The 19714-nt window shown below is 40.0% G+C and overlaps 2 protein-coding genes across 2 annotated transcripts in view; both read left to right on the top strand.

Moving 5' to 3' along the window:
* The window catches only part of sp2 (sp2 transcription factor), a 32565-nt gene extending 15294 nt beyond the window's left edge, over positions 1–17271 (top strand). The window contains exons 5-9 of the mRNA XM_056280166.1: positions 2794–3012; positions 7032–7326; positions 10221–10398; positions 12842–13035; positions 14379–17271. Coding sequence (XP_056136141.1) covers positions 2794–3012; positions 7032–7326; positions 10221–10398; positions 12842–13035; positions 14379–14479 — 987 coding nt within the window. The 3' untranslated portion in view covers positions 14480–17271. The remainder of the gene's footprint in view (positions 1–2793; positions 3013–7031; positions 7327–10220; positions 10399–12841; positions 13036–14378) is intronic.
* Positions 17272–19562: 2291 nt separating this feature from the next.
* Positions 19563–19714, top strand: part of abcc10 (ATP-binding cassette, sub-family C (CFTR/MRP), member 10) — a 45987-nt gene continuing 45835 nt past the window's right edge. Inside the window, exon 1 of the mRNA XM_056281117.1 lies at positions 19563–19624. The gene's annotated coding sequence lies outside the window, so the exon portion shown is untranslated. The remainder of the gene's footprint in view (positions 19625–19714) is intronic.

Raw genomic sequence — 19714 nt, 5'->3', positions numbered from 1 at the left:
ACTATCGCAAAGCTCACAAGCAACCCTTTCACATGTAACTTGTTTTTATGTAATGTAGCACACGTTACGTTACACGGTTCATTATGTTTTCATTAGTGTTATTAAGCTTCTCCTAGTTTTCAGTTAGCATTTGCTATATTTTTTAACGTTAAATCGCTGCTCCCTCAAAGCTAAAATTAGCTAGAATTTTTATAATCTAGTTTTCTAATCGCACTGGTTTTAGCATACCTGCTAAACGGCTAATCACACCACTGTGACCGTACACGTGTAAAGGTTAATTAATGCAAGCTAGCTGTAGCTGTTAACGCTGGCCGCTATCAAGTTAACTAGTCAACAACATTTCCTGACCACAAGTCTTACCTTGGAACAGTTGCACAAATAAAATAGTTTTGCTCACCTTCAATTCTTTGCGGTAGTCTTGCAACGTTTAGCTTTGATTCTTGCTTCTGGTCAGAGCTGACGTGTGGCTGGTAGCCTACTTTCGCGCTTCAGCCAGCCAGTGGCAGTGTGCCGCGCTAAGGGATCCCGCTAGAATGTTGAGCCACATTTTTTGCGTCAGCGCCGTGTCATCGCAAGAAATCGACAATTGTATTATTAACGTAGACTCTTCGTTCGGAGGGGGGCCACTGGGAGGTCCAAACTCAGTGTTACAGGGGCCCTGGCCCCTGTCGGCCCCTCCTGAAAACCGCCTATGGGACTTAAAAACAGTGGCGCCCCCAGAAATTTTTCGTAGGGGTGGCCAAATGGGGCCACTAAAAATCTTGGGGTGGCACACCAAACCAAAAGCCATGACTGAATTTCGGGAATTCTATGATGCTCTTGTAGTATACTGTATAGGCTAGTTGAAAACTGTCAATATGAGAGTTAAGAAAAATATACATTATTGATTTTAAATGAGCAGCACCTAATGTAAAATATCAGATAGAAGCATATTATGCATAATCAGAAGCATATTGTGCATATGCGACTCGTGGCTGGGGGGGCCAGCAGGGGGGCCAGGGATAGTATCAGGGTGGCAGTGGCCACCCCTTGGGGGCACCGCTGCTTAAAAAGGACAAGGACATAAAATACGTTATAACACAGCATACTTGTTAACCAGAGTGAGGTTTTGATATGTTGTGAATTTGTTGTATGTGTAACCCCCGTGATACGCACAAGACAGTGAGTGTAGCTACATGGCGTTAACACCAATGTAGTTCCCCGTTCTTACCAGTAGAGTGCGCATACTCGTTGCAGATCACCCCCCCCCCCCGCCCCCGTTTGGCTAATGCAGGCCACCAAAGCAGAGATATCCCCGTGGTGAAATCTTTATTAGGCTTATAAGTTTCTCTAACGTTAATGAACAAGTACTATATTTAGGACTCTTGAGAACTGAAGCTTGGCCGGCGAGCATCATCTCTTCCTTTGTATTTTACCGAGCAAAGCTGTATTTTACCGAGCAAAGCAGTTTAACACTGAGTCACGTTTATAATAGCTTAGCTTAGTTTATTATGCTAGCAAAATTCACTCCGTGGTATAATTATTTTGTGGCTATGTGCAACATTATGTATCTTTAAGTGTGTTAGAGATTCTTAAAACCAATCGGAGACAGACTGAAGGTGTTTGTTGGATTCAATGTTTGATTTCATGATTTATTCTTTAAAATATAGTAACTAATGTTGCTGTGTTGTGTTGAAAGCCATAACATAGATACTAAGGTACTTTGAGTCGGTTCATCTACAGTTTTGTGCATTGTGTCATCGCAATTGAGTTAGTTCATCTACACAGCTTTGTGTGGCGTTATTGTGTCATTGAATTCATATTTTCATAGGCAGAGGAGAAAAAAATTATACAGTACAGTGTAGGAATACAGATTCTAAGTTAAACAAAAAACATGATGTTAATTAAAAAAAACTGCTGTATGTAGGTTTGTTTTTTATATATGTACCCGTTGCGAAAGTGGATTCTGAAACAAGATGGCGAGCCAGAGCCCAAACCAGTGAGCCTCGTGGAGCAGAGTGCAGGCCAGCACGCGTGGAGGGTGTGACATAAAACAGGATAACAAATTATGTGGATTTCCCACACCTTTTTATTTTACCACATGCTGTACATGGTTAGAAAACTTAAGAAGTTGGCTTTATAACTGTATAAATGACAGGTAGGTTAATTCAGTAATTAGCAAGGTAGGAGGCGTTAGTTAATCAATGGGTCACAAGACGTGACACATTCATCACTTAAATATAACACCGGTATTGTGCAATACCCAGAGCTAGCTGGGCTTCCTAGTTCAAAAAAAGTCAAATCAAATTGGCATTATTTTTTCAGAAAGGGCAAAATTTTGAGGTCTACATTATTGATTTCTTGCCATAGTTTTTCTGAATAGTGAATTTGGTGACAAAATAACAGTTGTAATACAACAATTCCTTCGTCCGTCAAATATTTTCAGCTGCTGGTTTGTCCTTGATGTTAAGTAGTTCATTTGGTTATAATGTAATAAGCTTGCATTATGTCTACCCACCACCACCACCCCAGCCATATGGTCACCCAATCTAATAACATAACTTAGACCTTGTTACCAAACCAAGAATTATCACACAGTTCTGGACACGTATGTGTGCGTCAACACAGTTTTTGTCACATTTGATAAAATCCCAAGTATAATTTCAGAATTTACAACAGTGTCAGAAGGTTTTTGTGTAATTTTATATTTAACATTAAAGTATCAATTTAAAGCCTTAATAAAGCTTTGTATTTTTCATTGGAATGTCTCTTAAAAGTCTTGCATGTAATTGTCCATTTCTGTAATCTTTGCAGGCAGGAAACAACCTTTTGATAGTCCAGAGCCCAGGGCAGCCGGCGGTGGTGCAGCAGGTCCAGTTAGTTCACCCCAAGCAGGAGACTCAGGTGGTCCAGATCCCCCAGCAGGCGCTAAAAGTGGTCCAGGCTGCATCCGCCACACTGCCCCCTGTTCCACAGAGACAGCCGGCCTTGCCAAGCCTCCAGATGGCCCCTGCAGAGCCCTCATCAACACAGGTACTCAAATTGACACCTTATGTCGAGAACACAATGAACAGAAAACAAATTTCAGTGGTTTCCAATTCTTGCAATGTCTTGGGCTCCAGAAAAAAAAAGTTGAGGATAGAATGAAAAACATTGTTTTCCTGCACTGATACACAATATGTTGTATGTCATTGTTAACCTAATGTAATATGGCAGTTTTTTGTTGTTCATGTGAAGAGTGATCATCAGTTATAACGTGTAGTACCCCATCTCAGATTCATGTATTTCAGCTGCTAGCATTAAATTACGAGTGCTGCACATTCACTTTAATATCAAATCGAATCAAATCAAATTTTATTTGTAGAGCTCAATATCACAAATTACAAATTTGCCTCAGTGGGCTTAACAGCAACATCACATCCTGTCCTTAGACCCTCTTATCAGATAAGGAATAACTCCATAAAAAAAACCTTTAACAGGGGGAAAAAATAGGAAGAAACCTCAGGGAGAGCAACAGAAGAGGGATCTCTCTCCCAAGATGGACAACAGGCAATGGATGGGAATAAGATTGAGAGAGACATTTTTTTTTACATGACCATGCTGAATGCCACACTAGCTATCAGTAGGTTTATCACCAGTCCTCATAGAGAGATTAACATGTTAAGTGTTTGCGGGAGGTGGGAAGTGTCAGCAATTAGTTTTATTTCTAGAATATCACATGGTATACAAAAATTAGGCAGCTCAGCAGAGCCTCGCAAATAGGTGCTTCAATGCAGGAAGCCCAAAACTGAGAGGTGCTTTATCGTGCCAGAACAAAATGATGAAGCAGTAGTTGTTCTCCTGCTGACCCTGATGTCTGACCTCAGGGAATGAGAGACTCAATCAAGAACTATGTTTTTAAAAAATTGTCCAAGTAGGTGTAGAAAATACTGTTGTTCACTTTGTACACAGATAAGAATTCATTGTTTTTAGCATCTAACCCTCTGTCATTTCATTCATTGTTGCGTGCTGTTGTGAAGAATAATCTTCAGCTATAGCAGCGTTTCTCAAACCTCTCCTGGAGGACCACTTGTCCTGCATGTTTTAGATCTCTCCCTGCTCCAAACACAGCTGATTTAAATGATCAGTTTTATTATTAGGCAGCTTCGAGAGCTTATAACGAGTTGATCATTTGAATCATGTTGAAACATGCAGGACAAGTGGTCCTCCAGGAGAGGTTTGAGAAACGCTGAGCTATAACATGTTGGGTTGTTGGTTATATTGCATCTATCAGCATATATCTTAATTGAACATCGAATTAAGTCTAAACCCCCATCAAGAAATTGAGTTCTAGAAAAGCATGGAATTTTGAAATAGAAAAAAAGTTCTAGAAGTCTTCATCAAAGGTTCCCAAAGTAGTTTTCCTTGTAAACACTTGGTTTTGTTTACATTCAAAATTTCTCACCGAAACACATTGTGTGTGTCCTTGAAGCCCAGTAAACATGTTCCATACACTACCTACTTCACTAGTCATTTGCATTACGATTGCTTATTTTTTCTTCTTCTATTCTTGTTATTGTCGGCTGATCATGTTACTTTGGCACGCTCCTGCCACCAATTGTCAAATTGAGTGTGAGCAAATGAAACAAACTTAAAACCTCATTCACCTTTTGTTCAATTGACATCAAGTCTTTAAGGAACATGCAGTTTTTCTTTGTAGGCTATCATGCAATTTATCATGTGGCTAACAACATGTTTTCAGCTAAGGTAATATCATAAAACTGCCAGCTGCTGTTTATTGTTTAAAATATGTAAATTAGCCTATTTAGTGTTACTGCAAGTTATTTTCATGACCAAAACATGTGTGTGATGTTATTCTATGTTGGTTTTACAGTGCACAACAAAATGCATAGCATTTACCAATCCTATGCTCTTGTATAACAAATGGAAGATAGAAAAGCTGTTCATCATTGGCACCAATTTTCAGATTTTAGATGATACAAAATAAAAATGCATTATATAGGTGTCTTACAAATTTATTACATGAAGTTTGATTTTACTTGGCTGTACTCAATATTTGCACTCGCTATTTTGATAGACATTAGTATCTTTTTTTTGGGGGGGGGGCCCTCCCTTTTTCTCCTGAATTATATCCGGCCAATTACCCCACTCTTCTGAGCCGTCCCGGTCGCTGCTCCACCCCGTCTGCCGATCTGTGGAGGGCTGCAGACTACCACATGCCTCCTCCGATACATGTGGAATCTCCAGCCGCTTCTTTTCAGTTGACGGTGAGGCATTAAGCCAGGGGGACGTAGTGCGTAGGAGGATCACACTATTACCCGCAGTTCCCCCGCTCCCCGACCAATCAGAAGAGGCACTAGTGCAGCGACCAGGACATATACCCACATCTGGCTTCCCACCCACAGACACGGCCAATTGTGTCTGTAAGGATGCCCGACCAAGCTGGAGGTAACATGAGGATTCGAACCAGCAATCCTCGTGTTGCTAGGCAATGGAATAGACTGCTACGCTACGCCCAGATGCCCATACATTTGTTTCTAAGACAGTTTCCTACTTTTCCTGCCCAGGAGATGGTCTTGAGGATGTCTAAGGCTGAAATCAGGGAACAATTTCTAAAAGTTGTTGAACATCAGCCAGGACTTCATCTATAAACTCCATTATCCTTCTGTCTTCTTTGTTCTATGTTATGGTCAGGTTTTCATTCTTTTCCTTTGTGGCAGCAGTTTCGCTCTTGGTGGTCAACATAATTCTCTTGTTGATGTTCTTATTTCTTCTTATTTCCTGGATACATATTGATGCGGCTCAGTTTCTGGTTTGGTAGTTCCTCTAGTTTTTTGGGGTTTTTTTTTGCAGATATGTGAAATATGTTACCCCGTGCTCATGGTGTGCATGCTGTGTGCATTGCATGCTGGAAGAACACATGATTCAAACAATATGGGGACCCACTGTTTTGTTGCACCACTAGTGCCAAAACTGCATTGGTTACCTTTAACAACCCCTGATTATTCCCAAACATCACATTTTAAAGTGGTCAATTTATGGTCCCACCACTCACTGATGTAATTCTCCTTCCAAAATTCAAAGCATTTGTAGAATACATTATAAACAAACACCTTTCAACACTTGTTTGTTTTGAATATCAACGCATTTGCCAAGTATCACCCGAACTTTTTCTTGTAGCACTCAGTTGTTGGCTGGAAAATACTATTATAGTTATCATTTCATCATTATTTGAGGCCATGAAATGTGTTGAATGTTTGTGTATGTCATTACAATCATGTGTTACCTCTAATTCCATCTTGCCCCACCCAACAATACTACCGACATATTCTACAACAAGTGTTAAAGGGAAACGTCACCAATTTTCAACCAAATTTCCATGTATTAATCATAGTGGAGGTATCTCTATAACATACACAATACTTTCCCAGTGTCTGTATCGCTTTAGCCCTCTACAGCAAACTTGCTTACTACAAGGCAGATTGGCTGAGTTGTTCATTTTCTAATCTCTGCTGTTGAGAAACTCTTATGCAATGGATACTGGTACATGTAGGCAATATAGAATAGCTCTCTAGGCAGAAGAACATCATCTCTCTGTCAGAATGAATTACGCCAAAGTGGTTATAGTGTTAAGAGATGATAGACCACCAGCACTTACTTGATGTGCAGATTTTTTGGTGGTGAAATTTCCTTTACAATGCATCAGTGAGTATCATCTGTCACTCTAGGCATGAGCATTTAAAGATAGATGCGAAATGATGTGAAAGTTCTTGTGCCTCACTATTCAGACAGAATGCCAATTCAGACAACAAGCTAATCTGTCAATCTATGTCCTGATTTGATGTACTCTTAACCCGGAGTGGTTATGATGGATGACAACTGTTACTCTATCATGAATCTGTTGGCTCCCTTGCAGCCATTATCATTCATCCAACTACTGAAACCAACTATTAGCGTGATGATTAGGTGAGTTCGGCCATATCATTGGTGGCTACCAAGGAGACACCTTTCTTCACTGGCTTTGATTAAAGAGATGCTTTGTCTTTCCTCAGATCCTAATCAAAACACCATCAGGGGAATGGCAGACCCTTCAGCTCCAAGAGACGATCTCCACAACGACCACACCCTCTACATCAGTTACCACCACTGTCTCTCCAGCAGCTGGCACCAAGAGGACACAGGCAGGGGGGGGTCGGAAAGAGAGGACTCTGGCTAAGATTGCCCCAGCTGGGGGGATGATTGCATTGAACACGGCGCAGCTCTCCTCGGCAACTCAGGCTGTTCAGACCATCAACATCAATGGGGTTCAAGTGCAGGGAGTCCCGGTCACCATCACCAACGCTGGGGGTGAGTTTTAGCACGCGCACATGTGCGCGTGTGTGTACGCATTGCCATACTTCTGGTCTGACCCGTGACATCCCACCTTTCTTGAGAGGACAAATTTTGTTTGTGACAATATTTTTGCTGAGCCACATTTCTTCAAGGGTCTATTGTAGGGTTAGGATTTCGGTTTAAAGTTAGAATTAGTATTAGGGTAAAGGTTAGAGTTAGGCATGTAGTGTTGATGGTTAATGTTTGGGTTAGGGGCTAGGGAATAGATGTCAGTAAGGAGTTCTCCAAATTATGTGTGTATATGTGCTTGTGCTGACTGTTTCAGCGAAACACAAAACAGATGTTAAGTGTTTGCAAAGAGTTGCAGAGAGGGCTTCCTGTTGATATAAAAGAAAGCTAGGTCCATTCCAAGTGATGTATTGTCCATAAATAAACTCCAGGTAAATACCGCGGCTGTCTGCCTCACAAATTTTCGCGAGGGCCTTGGCTGCTGTACTGAATACGGTGCATGATGGACAGGAGTCACACAACGTCACTTTCATTCGTTGAACATGAAATTTAGGTCAAGCTGAAACAGCAGATAATTCAACAACAACCGTGTGGTAAAGATGGCAGAGCGTTCACAACCCAACTCGGCTGCAGAGAGAGGGATATTCAAGCCAAACTATCTGAAAAGCCCCATTTAGAAATACTTCGGACTTTGGTCAGAAAAAGGAAAAACCGTGGAACCTCGAGATAAAGTCGTATGCAAGCTATGTAAACTACAAGTAGCTTACCAAAAATACTATCAAGTCGTTTATTTAAACCAGTATGAATAGTACCTAATAAAAATTAGGCAATCGAATAACACGTCAATTACAAACCACTCATCTCACTCCAAGAGACGGCGTGTTCTCATTTCTCACTCTAGCACCAACCATGGTGCAGAGAGAGAGAGAGAGAGAGAGGTTCATGGTCCCCCCCCCTTTTTTTTTTCTCCCCAATTGTATCCGGCCAATTACCCCACTCTTCTGAGCCTTCCCGGTTGCTGCTCCACTCTGCCGATCTGGGGAGGGCTGCAGACTACCACACGCCTCCTCCGATACATGTGGAGTCGCCAGCCACTTGTTTTCACCTGACAGTGAGGACTTTCACCAGGGGGCTGTAGCGCGTGGAAGGATCACGCTATTCCCCCCAGTTCCCCCTCCCCCCTGAACAGGCACCCCAACCAACCAGACGAGGCGCTAGTGCAGTGACAAGGACACATACCCATATCTGGCTTCCCACCTGCAGACCCAGCCAATTGTGTCTGAAGGGACGCCTGACCAAGTCGGAGGCAACACGGGGAATCGAATCGGGATCCCCGTGTTGGTGGGTAGCGGAATAGACCGCTATGCTACGCAGACGCCCAGGTCTATGGTCTTTAAGTAAAGTATTACAGTATAGGACATTATTTTATTTGTTTATTTTGTAATGTGTAGGTATGTAGATCTTTTAAAAGACATGTTTACGTTGAAATAAATATACCTATACAATTAGTTGTGTCTCTCATTGCATTGGTTTGCCCTCTTATGGACATACTGTGCAAAAATATAGTCGAATGGGTTCAAACCTGTGTTTTTTTAGAAGGAATAATCGAACGATACTTTTGGCCAATTTTGACAGCCCTAGTACGTTATAATGTTGATACTGGAACAATATCATGTTCAACCCTACCAGGTAGCATTAGTACCATTTTCTACCCCAGGGGTCGGCAACCCGTGCCACTTTAAAAAAAACAAAAACAAATTTCAGACCCGAGTGCCAGTTCATTTTCATAATGAGCGTTTACCTATTTATTTATTTACTGCTGCTGCTGCACACACACACACACACACACACACACACACACACACACACACACACACACACACACACACACACACACACACACTTGATTATTTGTGCAAATGTTTGAAAATTACATGGGCAAAAAAGAAAATAAATTCAATCTTACCAATTTAGTGACCCTTGTTTGTAGTAATATCTGGCAACCACTGCTAGACGTAGATCGTTGTTTACATCCACACTCTTGTCACGAACTACCTTGAATACTGACACATCTGTCAATGCAAAAGTTTGCTGGTGCCTTACGTTTTCAGTCATGTCTGTAATGCACCTCTCTACAATTCTCGCAGAAAATAATATTTCTTTGATCCTGTTGATGATGGTGTCTTGGTTTGGAGGCAAATTTGTGATATGTGTGGGCTCTACAAACAAAATTGACTTGACTTGACCTCCGAACTGCTGAGGAAAGCCTCGTCTATATACTCTCCATAGGAGAATGGCTTCCCATGTTTAGCAATGCACTGTACAACTTTATAGCTGCCATCTGTAGCTTGGTTTTTGGTAGCATATCAGGTTGTAAACATGGCTGCTTTGCTTCCCGTACTGGTTCACTGCCCTCTTGATGGATTCAGCTTTATCAGTCTTATCTTTGAGGTTTTTGTTGTGCCTTGTTTCAAAATGACGTTTTACACTTGAAGCTTGACACACAACGTTTTCGTAGCAGAGAGTGCACACAGCTTGGTCTTTTCGCGAAATAAATCAGAATTCTTTTATCTAAGAAGACTGAAAGAGGCAATTATTAGAGAATGTTGCTTCTGCCATCGTCAGTTCTTGTCATATAGCAAAAACGGAAGCTAGCTAGCTATCCTACATTTTCACTACCACTGTAATGCCATGCTCATCGGCAGATCAGAGGGAGGGGGAGGAGGGGTATGATAGACCATGTAAATTGTGTGCGCTCTATTGCTGTCAAAAACAATGGTGTACTTTGAGACTAATTATTTCAGTATTATTTTAAATCGAATTGTTCATTTAGTTCTCACACACATTCTCACACACAAACCTCTTCCTGTCTTGCTCTCTCACCCCCTTCTCTCACTCAGGCCAGCAGCACCTTACAGTGCAGACGATGCAGGGTGGAGGACTCCAGCTGGCAGGGACTCAAGGGCAGCCAGCAGTCCAGGTGGACCAGACCCTTACCCTGGAGCTGCCTACCCAGCCGGGGGAAAAGAAGCGTCGCATGGCCTGCACCTGCCCCAACTGTAAAGATGCAGACAAAAGGTGAATTTGGCTGCGCTGGAGTGTTATCGTATATTTGTATCCATATCTTGAGTAATAAAACACACCAATTGTGAGCTTTGAGAATGAGCAAATTAATTATCTTGTATGCATTAATTACTATTGATGAAATCACATGATTAAACATTATGCTGAGCCCAAATGCACATAAAAAGGCTCTAAACCCAAGCCGAAGATAGCACTTAGACCTACCTGTGGGACCAATGGAAGTAATTAACACTGACAGCAAAATGAAAGGGTGCTTATGCTGTACTAGGACGAAATGGTTTATATTAACACCTTTACTTGAATGTTATTTTCTCGTATTTTATTTAGTCAGCAGTGATTACCCTGCTCATATGGAGGCCATGTCTTTGATCGAAACCCACACTCTTCACTTAGACATGAATAGCTGAAGAAGCATTTGCACATATCAGGTCTGGACAAATCAGTTGTCCACATGCATAGGAGAGCCATTATTCAATCCTGGGTAATTCAACCTTGGCAATGCAAAGTCCAGGGGACAATTAGAAATGTTTGCTTTGTTGCTTTTCTTACGCTGTGCTTAGTTTATTGAAAATGAATGATATCAGTCAAAAACTCAAGTACTGTGTTGTAAAAAAACTTGGGGGAATGTTTTTTTTTTTTGAGTATTTTATTTTGTTTTTTCAAATAGTATACAAACTACACAGCCACACATTAATAATACAAAAATGTTCACTGTACATTAGATGTCTCAAAAATAGCAAAATAAATTGACATAATTAAAACAAAAATAGAATATAATATGAATATATAATATAAAAATAGAAACACAATAGAATGGTATTTTATGATACTACTACAGTAGTAGTATCATAAAATACCATTCTATTGTGGTTAAAGCTAACCTATCGCTCAGTCTTTTTCCTCTTTGTTTTACTTACAAGCCCGGATAAATGGCTGATTAGATTAATGGTTCTGTAGTTGCTGCATAATTTCAAGTTTCCTTTCTTTGGAAGTGGAATTGGTACCAAAGTAGTCCACTGCGTAGGCCATCTCTTCAGACTATAAATTTTTTTGCAAATGCTAAGTAAGATTTCTATAACTTTGTTGCCGCCGTTTTTGATTAGTTCTGCTGGTGCTTTGTCGTTTTCAGATGTTTGATGGCTTCTTCAACTTCGCATCTTAAGATGTGATCTTCGTCTTCTGCGCCTTTGTTCTCATCAGCTATCAGTTGGTTGTATACTTGCAGATTTTCATTGAGGTCACAATTGTAAAGATCACTGCAGTGTTCTGCCCACCTCTTTGCGATCGCTTTTTTGTCTGAGATCGGTTCTCCATTTGCGTCCTTAATAGCATATGGCTTTACGTTTTGTTCTGTAGTTAATTTCTTCACTGTTTGGAAAGCCATTTTAGTGTTGTTGTGCCTCAGATTGTTATCAATACGTCGACATTCTTGTTCAATCCATTCCTCCTTATCTTTCTTCATCACAGCTTTCACTTCTGTGTTACATTTTCTGTATTCTTCCTTGCATTCTTCAGAGCCTTGGCTTCGTGTCTTCTGTAACATAGCTTCAATGTTCTATCTTGAATCCATTGATGTTTCTTGGACTTCTTTTTACCTAATATTTCTAATGCAGCTTTGTTCATTTCTTCTGAGAATTTTTCGGTCACTTCAACATTGTCAAAGTTCCAGAGAGCAGCAAAACGTCCTTTAATTCTGGCTTGGAATTTGTCTCTAAGTTTTGCATCTTTTAGTTTTTCAAGGTCATATTTGAATCTACCATTCTTTTCTCTTTTCTGCTTTTTCAGCTGTATGTTGATGGTCATCATCACCAAATTGTGGTCACTTACTATATCAGCTCCAGGAAATAATCTTGTTTTATTTCTTATAATGCTTGATTGAAACCTTAGTATGTAGTCTATTTGGCTGTTGTTTATGCTGTCCAGTGGATGAACAAAGTGGATATTATTTTTTTTAAAAAGTCTTAGGTTATTAGAGTAAAGTCTATCAATTATAAACCCAGTTTGGTCAGAATTGACAAGACAGGGAAGAAATGTCTCCAACCTCTTGGATATCAATTTGGTTGGGAGTGCTTTTCCTGGTGGTACACAGTTTAAGAGTAACATCTTTGAAATGAACCCTACACTGTCAATGTCTGTTTTTCAACATCTTCATATTATGATTATGTAAATGAAAAGAAAGCAGCATGGAGGAATATATCTTCTTTCTTTTTTTTACCAAGAATCTCCTGCCATTGTTAGACGCCATCTGTCATTTGTTTTGTACAGCATTGGCCGAGTACTTTCCTAGAGAGCTGGCAGTGTTTCAATGAAAGAAGTGTTCCATGGACACAAGGCCTCCCTTTAGTAGTGAAAGATATTAATGCAGGTTATCAGATAGCAACATGGGGGTTACAGTGGTAACAATTTAAGTGTAATCATCTGTCATCCCTTACCACAGGCCTGGTGAGGTGGGGAAAAGGAAGCACATTTGCCATATCCCAGGCTGTGAGAAAACATTCAGGAAAACATCACTCCTGAGGGCCCATGTTCGGCTTCATACTGGTGAGAGACCTTTTGTCTGCAACTGGGTCTTCTGTGGCAAACGCTTCACACGCAGTGATGAACTACAGAGGCACGCCAGGACACACACAGGTGACATTTTAACCCTTAATCTTTTGATTTTACCGTGAGCTAATTTCCTTACAAGAAATGATGTAATTTAAAGCTACAATCCTGAGGATTCTGGGCAAAAATGGTTGAACCTGAGTTTTAGCAGTTGTAATATCTGTTGGTAAAGCTCCTGTACATTCTTAGTTTATTCTATCATATCTGCTTGTTAGTCACAACAGCTCCGCTACTTCAGACTTGCTGCTACCTAGCCTGTTCTTGTGCATTTGACTGCTATAGTGACTATGTAAAAAGCTATTCGCAATTACCATTAGTAATCACTAAAACAAGCAGCTACAAAAGTTTTCATGATTTGGATATTTGTGGATTAGCTATTGTCTTAGATGTGCAGTGGTAGGAAGTATCAGAACACATATTCTTGTGCGTGTAATACTTTGAAAGTTCCATCTAATCTGGTCAGAGTGCTGCTGCATTACATTGAACAGAGCAAATTGGGAATTTTTATGTTTGAAGTTCTAACCTCTGAATTAAATGCGTTTTAGCGCAGCAGCTTTGAGAAGCCAAGCAGGACCATGGATATTGACATAAAACAGTGCTAGACCTGCCACAAAAGCATCTAATGCAGTGGTGCCCAATCATGTACCGTGGATAGTTGTGTGTATGTAGGTTTTCATTCCAACCCAGCAATACACTATCATATTTACCCGATTAACACACCTTCAACCATACAGATGAGGACTAGTTGGTAAAATCAGCTGGTGTCGTGTTAGGTTAGAATGAAAACCTGCATACACCTGGCCCTCCATGGCACATGATCAGGTACCACTGAACTATAATGTTGCTATCTAGTCTAGATTATTATCCTGAAAAGCATATAAAGCAAATGAATAAGTGACTTTTGAACCTTATGTGATTTACCAGTTGTGCTAAAGCTGTTTTTAAAAAAGGACAGATTGTACTGTTGATGAAATAGATTTTAGTTGTATCATGAAAATTATATTCCTGATACAGTCAAGCTCTTTACAGTTCACAGTTGTACACCTTGCTGTTATGTAATGATTGACAACTCTTGAAAAAGTCAGTTGTGACGTTCAAAGATGGCATTCTCACTTGAAGGAGGTGGTCTGTTTCAGTATTACTAATAGGAGTTTTGACATGTTACATGTAGTACAGCAAAATGCAATATATCATAGTGTAATCTTGCTTTGGGACATGCTGTTGTATACCTTGCTCTCGGGACATGCTCTGCATTTTGTTTGCACTCTGAATAGGCCTGTTTTGCTGTTCAGTTTTTAAAACCGGTTTCTAATTTACACCACCACCCGTCATGTCCTTCTCCTCCAACCCCCACCCCCACCCCCTTACAGGAGACAAGCGCTTTGAATGCAACCAGTGTCAGAAACGCTTCATGCGGAGTGACCACCTAACAAAGCATTACAAAACTCACATAAACACCAAGAACTTGTGAGGGGGTCCTGTCGTGGACTTAGAGGCACTCATGAACCAGACTCCACAGAGGGAGTAGGGGAAGGTCAAAGGTCGCCATGGGTAGTGTTTTGACTGTTGTCCCATAATGGGAAGGTTTCACAAAGAAAAAAAAAACCTCCAAAAACCATCCACCTCCCGTGGCACTCCCCTTGGATGTTGGCTAGCCTGGTGTACATACCAATCCCTCCTCACAGATTCCAGACTGATTCAGCAGATGTATAAATAATATTTTTTCTAATATTTGTTGTTTTGGCGGACAGCCAGCTGAGCTACGCAAGCGGAGTACATAGGACAGGAAGTCGGGTTGAGGTGTAAGACGTGGACCTCAAGCTGACTGTAAAGACGCAGATGCTTGGCTTTGTCTTTTAAACCGCGCTGGGGGAAGGACATGTGCAGAATTCCCCAGACAAAAACACCCCAAGCCTACTGAACTCCAGTCACTTTTTAATCTCTTTTTCTGCTCCCCAACCCCCCCCCCCAAAAAAAACTTAATAGGTTTTAAATTATTGCAGGGGTCACTTAAGTTCTGTTGGTGAAAGAGAGAAGGTGAAATTTAACCCTTATTTAATGCTGTGCACTGCAAGATAGGCTGATGATTATTATCTTGGTTGAACAGTATTTTGTCATTTTCCTGCTCTTTATCAGTTTGCCTCATTTGTTTCAACATATTTGACTAGTCAGGGCATTTAAATCCCGTACACTGAAAAACAAGAAGAAATTTAACATTAAAATGGTTTTCAGACTTTACAACTTCAAGAAGCTCACATTGGCTATATTTATTCAAACTACCATGTGTATATTGACTCCAAAATGCAGTGCACTCTAAATGGGCATATGTTGTTGGTTTTATGTTAAAGTCTGAATAATAGAGATGCCACTGGGTAATAAAGAAGGAAATGCTTGTTATTTTAAAACTTAGCGTTGAGCCTCCTATTTCAACCAACAATTTGTGATGGGAGGGGCGAGCCTGCTAGAAATGTCAAGTTCTCCCTCGTGAGCCCTCCCAGGATCCATGCCAGGTTTCAGCCTTGGTGCTCACATGACTTTGACGATGCAAGAGTAAAGTGACATCACATCCTGTGCACTGGTATTAGTTCACAACTGTCATGGTAACAATGTCGTTGGACCAAGGAAAGAAATGTGAATCAGTTCATCTGGACACAACATTTATTGAGAGAAATGTTTCGTCACTCATCTAAGTGACCTCTTCAGTTTCAACTGACTGCAGGTATCCCCACCTTTATAAAAAATACAGTGGCATAATGACTGAAAATGATCGGTTTCATTTGCAAATTGCCACGAGCATTAACTAGAGTTTCAATGGCAATTGCAGCGTGTTTTGGGGTTTGAAAGGATCGGGTCCCCTGGCATAACAGAGCAATATAGTGGACGCGGTTAAGTGCAGGGAGGATTGCCGTGACTTGTAAATCAGAAAAACCAAACAGACACTGGCTAAGAGAATGGCACAACACAGAAGAGCTAATACGTCAGGCCAGCACCCCGCAGTCTACACCCATCTACAGGCCAGTGGCCACTCTTTCAAGTCAATTTTATTTGTATAGCCCAATATCACAAATTACAAATTTGCCTCAGTGGGCTTAACAGCAACACAACATCCTGTCCTTAGACCCTGTCATCGGATAAGGAACAACTCCCTAAAAAAAAACAAAAAAAAAAAACTTTGGTAACAGGGAGAAAAAATAGGAAGAAACCTCAGGGAGAGCAAGAGAGGAGGGATCTCTCTCCCAAGACGGACAATTTGCAATGGATGTTGTGTCTACAGAATTTACACAATACAACATTGAAAGAGGATAAACAGAATTATAATGGACTTATAAAATTTATGAAGAATATGATGCGCAGGATGTCAAGCAATGCCCAGACACCATCGGAACAGTCCAGGACCCAAACTACGTGACCAGCATCATCATGTAAAAAAAAAAATGATGTGGATTTATAAAAAGGATGAGGCTCAATCAGTCAATCAAGTTGCATTTTATATAGTGCTTTTCTAGCTGCAACAGCCACTCAAAGTGCTTTACATAAATATATACATAAGAATATTATATACAGATAATATAAAGTATATCAAACCAAAACTAGTTTTCAAATAATGTTCTATTCTGTTCTATTCTATCACATTCTGCTCTGCTCTATTCTATTCTGCTCTAAAATGTTATGTTCTATTCTGTTCTGTTCTATTCTGCTCTGTGTGCATATCCCTGATAAGGAGGAATGCTGGTTTGAAAGAGGAGTCAAATACCCCTTGTCCACTACATGGTACCGGCTCAACTCGACTTGCCCTTTTTTCATTTTCCATTCCTGGAAAGTACCAGCATTTTTATAACTGTTACCACTTTTCTGGTACCACCTTTGTCGAGGTACCAAAAACACTGGAGCGGGTACCAAAATCATTGCAGGCCTCTGATTGGCCAGAGAAATGTGTCACTGCATCACTGTGTCATCAATGTGCGCATGGGATATCACCCGGCATTTTTAAATACTGAAGCGATCGAAGTGGAGTTATCTTAAAAATACATTTTGAAATTGAAAACAAGGCGTCGCTATGACGGCCAGCCACACTGAGGGGGTACTGTTACAGTAATGGAAAACAATACAGAAGCGAATCGCGTTGAGTCAAGTTGAACTGGTACCATGTAGTGAAAAAGGGGCAAAAGAGGCCATCTATGTGAAGAGGGAACAACTATCCCTGAACTGTGGGAGGGGGTGGGGGGGGGCAAGAGCACATCTGTCACCAACCATTTTACAATGCTGTGAGTGCAAACATTCCCAAATCCTCTGTGAATAGTACACATTGCTATTGTAACTCTAGTTAATGGTCAGGCCCATATTTGCACATGTCGTTGGTTTTGGTTGTTATGCCGCTGTATTGTTTATAAGGGTGGGGACGCCTGCAGTCAGTTGAGACTGAAGAGGTCACTTAGATGAGTGACGAAACATTTCTGTCAATAAACGCTGTGTCCAGATGAACTGATTCAACTTTCTCTCTTTGATTTTCTTACCTGGATTATTGAGCATTCATAAAGACAATGTCGTTGGACTTACAGTAGAGTTTTGATCTGGTGGATTGTGGACTATGCATTACTGTATATATGATTGGATTTCCCGTTACAGGCCTGACTTGACAATCGTGTCATAAAATGCAAAACAAAGCAAAACCCAGTTGTCAGCTCTTGATGACCTTTTTCCATGTACATGACATTGTCATTATTTGCTATGTAATAGCTTTAATTTTTATTAACAGTTCTTTTTGATGTGCAGAAGACCAGCTTTATACTTACTGTACAGTATTCAAGTTATTTGATGTAGTTTGCTTAACAGAAACCTGTTTCTATTGTTTTGGAAATACCGAAGACGCACTAGCCTTTTTCTAACAAATGGCCGTTGCACATTTTTAGATCCGATCTTCTTGAGTAACCCTCATTGAAGATATACACCAACTTGTAAACAATTAAACTCCCTTGATCAATAAACTGTGATGTGATGAGACAGTTGTGAGCAGTTTCACCTCAATCGAGCATTTGGTTTGTTTGCTTTGGTGATCATGAATGTTTTGGCAAATTGTGGTCGTTGGACAGTGCAAATCAATGTCAACATCACCGAAGCCCGTCAGATAACGAGCACACAGGTTAACCTTGACTAATCCCCTTTTAGCACAGTGTTGTTTATATTAAAGAGCTTTAAGTCGAGTTTATTTATAAAGCAGTTTTTACTGACAGGTTTGTTAGAAAGTGCTCCTCAAAGTATAGAAAGCTAATTTACCTTAACAATTGGCGTATTCGTTGGAGAACATCTCTGGAGACCTGAGAGGCTGTCGGCAAAGATTGAAAGAGCCTGCTCTTATTTATGTGTGTTTTGTATGTCTGCATATGTATATACAGTGTGTCTGGTAGACACATTAAATGTAGGATTATAAAAACAAGAAGTAACACTGCCTAGTATTACAGCCGGCATGGCTGGACCTAAAAGCAAGTGGACTTTGTACAGTGTGTAAGGAATAAAGTATAATGTGATATTGTATAGCCTCATTCTTGCTTTGTAAGGGACTCCTAGATTCTCTCTTTTCTATGGAATTGAAGATGCCTTAGACAGCCGCATCCAGTATTTAAAAAGATTTTTTTTCTGTCTAATTCCAGGGAACAACATTTGTAGAATTTCTTTTTATTTTGTGTTTTTATTCTAATTTATGTTACATGCCAATGCCAGTGCACTGATAAAAACCCAGGTTCCAAATTTGTGACTTTACTTTTTAACTGTATATCAATATGTGGTTCCCAAATTGAGATTTTGATTATTATTTTTTGCTTTTTTGCTTTTGTAAGTGAAGTGCTTTTCCCTCTCCACGCCATTATTTCATATATTTCTACAAGCAGTCCCTGTAAACCCAGAAACCCAATTAATTTTATAAATTGTACTAAGGTGCTTACTACAGAGAGCTTGCTCCTTTTCTACAGTCATCCCCCAAATAAAGAATTCAATCAAATTTGTGTTTTTTTTGTTTTGTTTTTTGGCGTCTTGTTTTTTGAATATAGAACATTTATCCAATGTTTTCAGATACAGTGCATCCGGAAAGTATTCACACCCCTTCTCTTTCCCCACATTTTGTTATGTTACAGCCTTATTCCAAAATGGATTAAGTTCCTTTTTGTTTTGTTTTGTTGTTTTTTGCTAATAGCAAAAGAAGATCAATTAATATTTATATTTTTTATTTGCTATATGTCAGGAAAGCCAAAAAAAATCCTTATAAAACAAAGACAGCGCACAGGCTTCTCAACAAATTTTCTTTTTTTTCCCATAATAAATGGATCTTTAGGCAGTCCCAGAATAAATGCAAGAATATCTCATCTCCGATCAATACCTGCTTTCAGCCTTTTGAAGTAGCTTTCAATATTTTGCACGTATATTTATTATTATTATTATTATTATTATTATTATTAGTATTATATTTATTATAGCGTTGTTTCATGCTTGGCCCTTTAGAAAAAAAACAACCCTCCAAGTTGCGTCATCAGAAGGCGACACAATATGCCTCCACCGCTTCATGACATGACGGAGGACGTCAGCCAGATGGAAGCCGGAATTTTATGAAGGTTTATTCTTGCTGGTAATGTTAATGTACTATCGTCATAGAATTATATTCAGATAAACATGTCTTTTTAGACAGCAGTTTTATAAATTGAAAAATAAACTTGTT

This window comes from Lampris incognitus, chromosome 5, assembly GCF_029633865.1.
Source record: "Lampris incognitus isolate fLamInc1 chromosome 5, fLamInc1.hap2, whole genome shotgun sequence".
Lineage (NCBI taxonomy): Eukaryota > Metazoa > Chordata > Actinopteri > Lampriformes > Lampridae > Lampris > Lampris incognitus.
The sequence above is the reverse complement of the archived record's forward strand: the minus strand, read 5'-3'. Positions and strand labels throughout refer to the sequence as shown.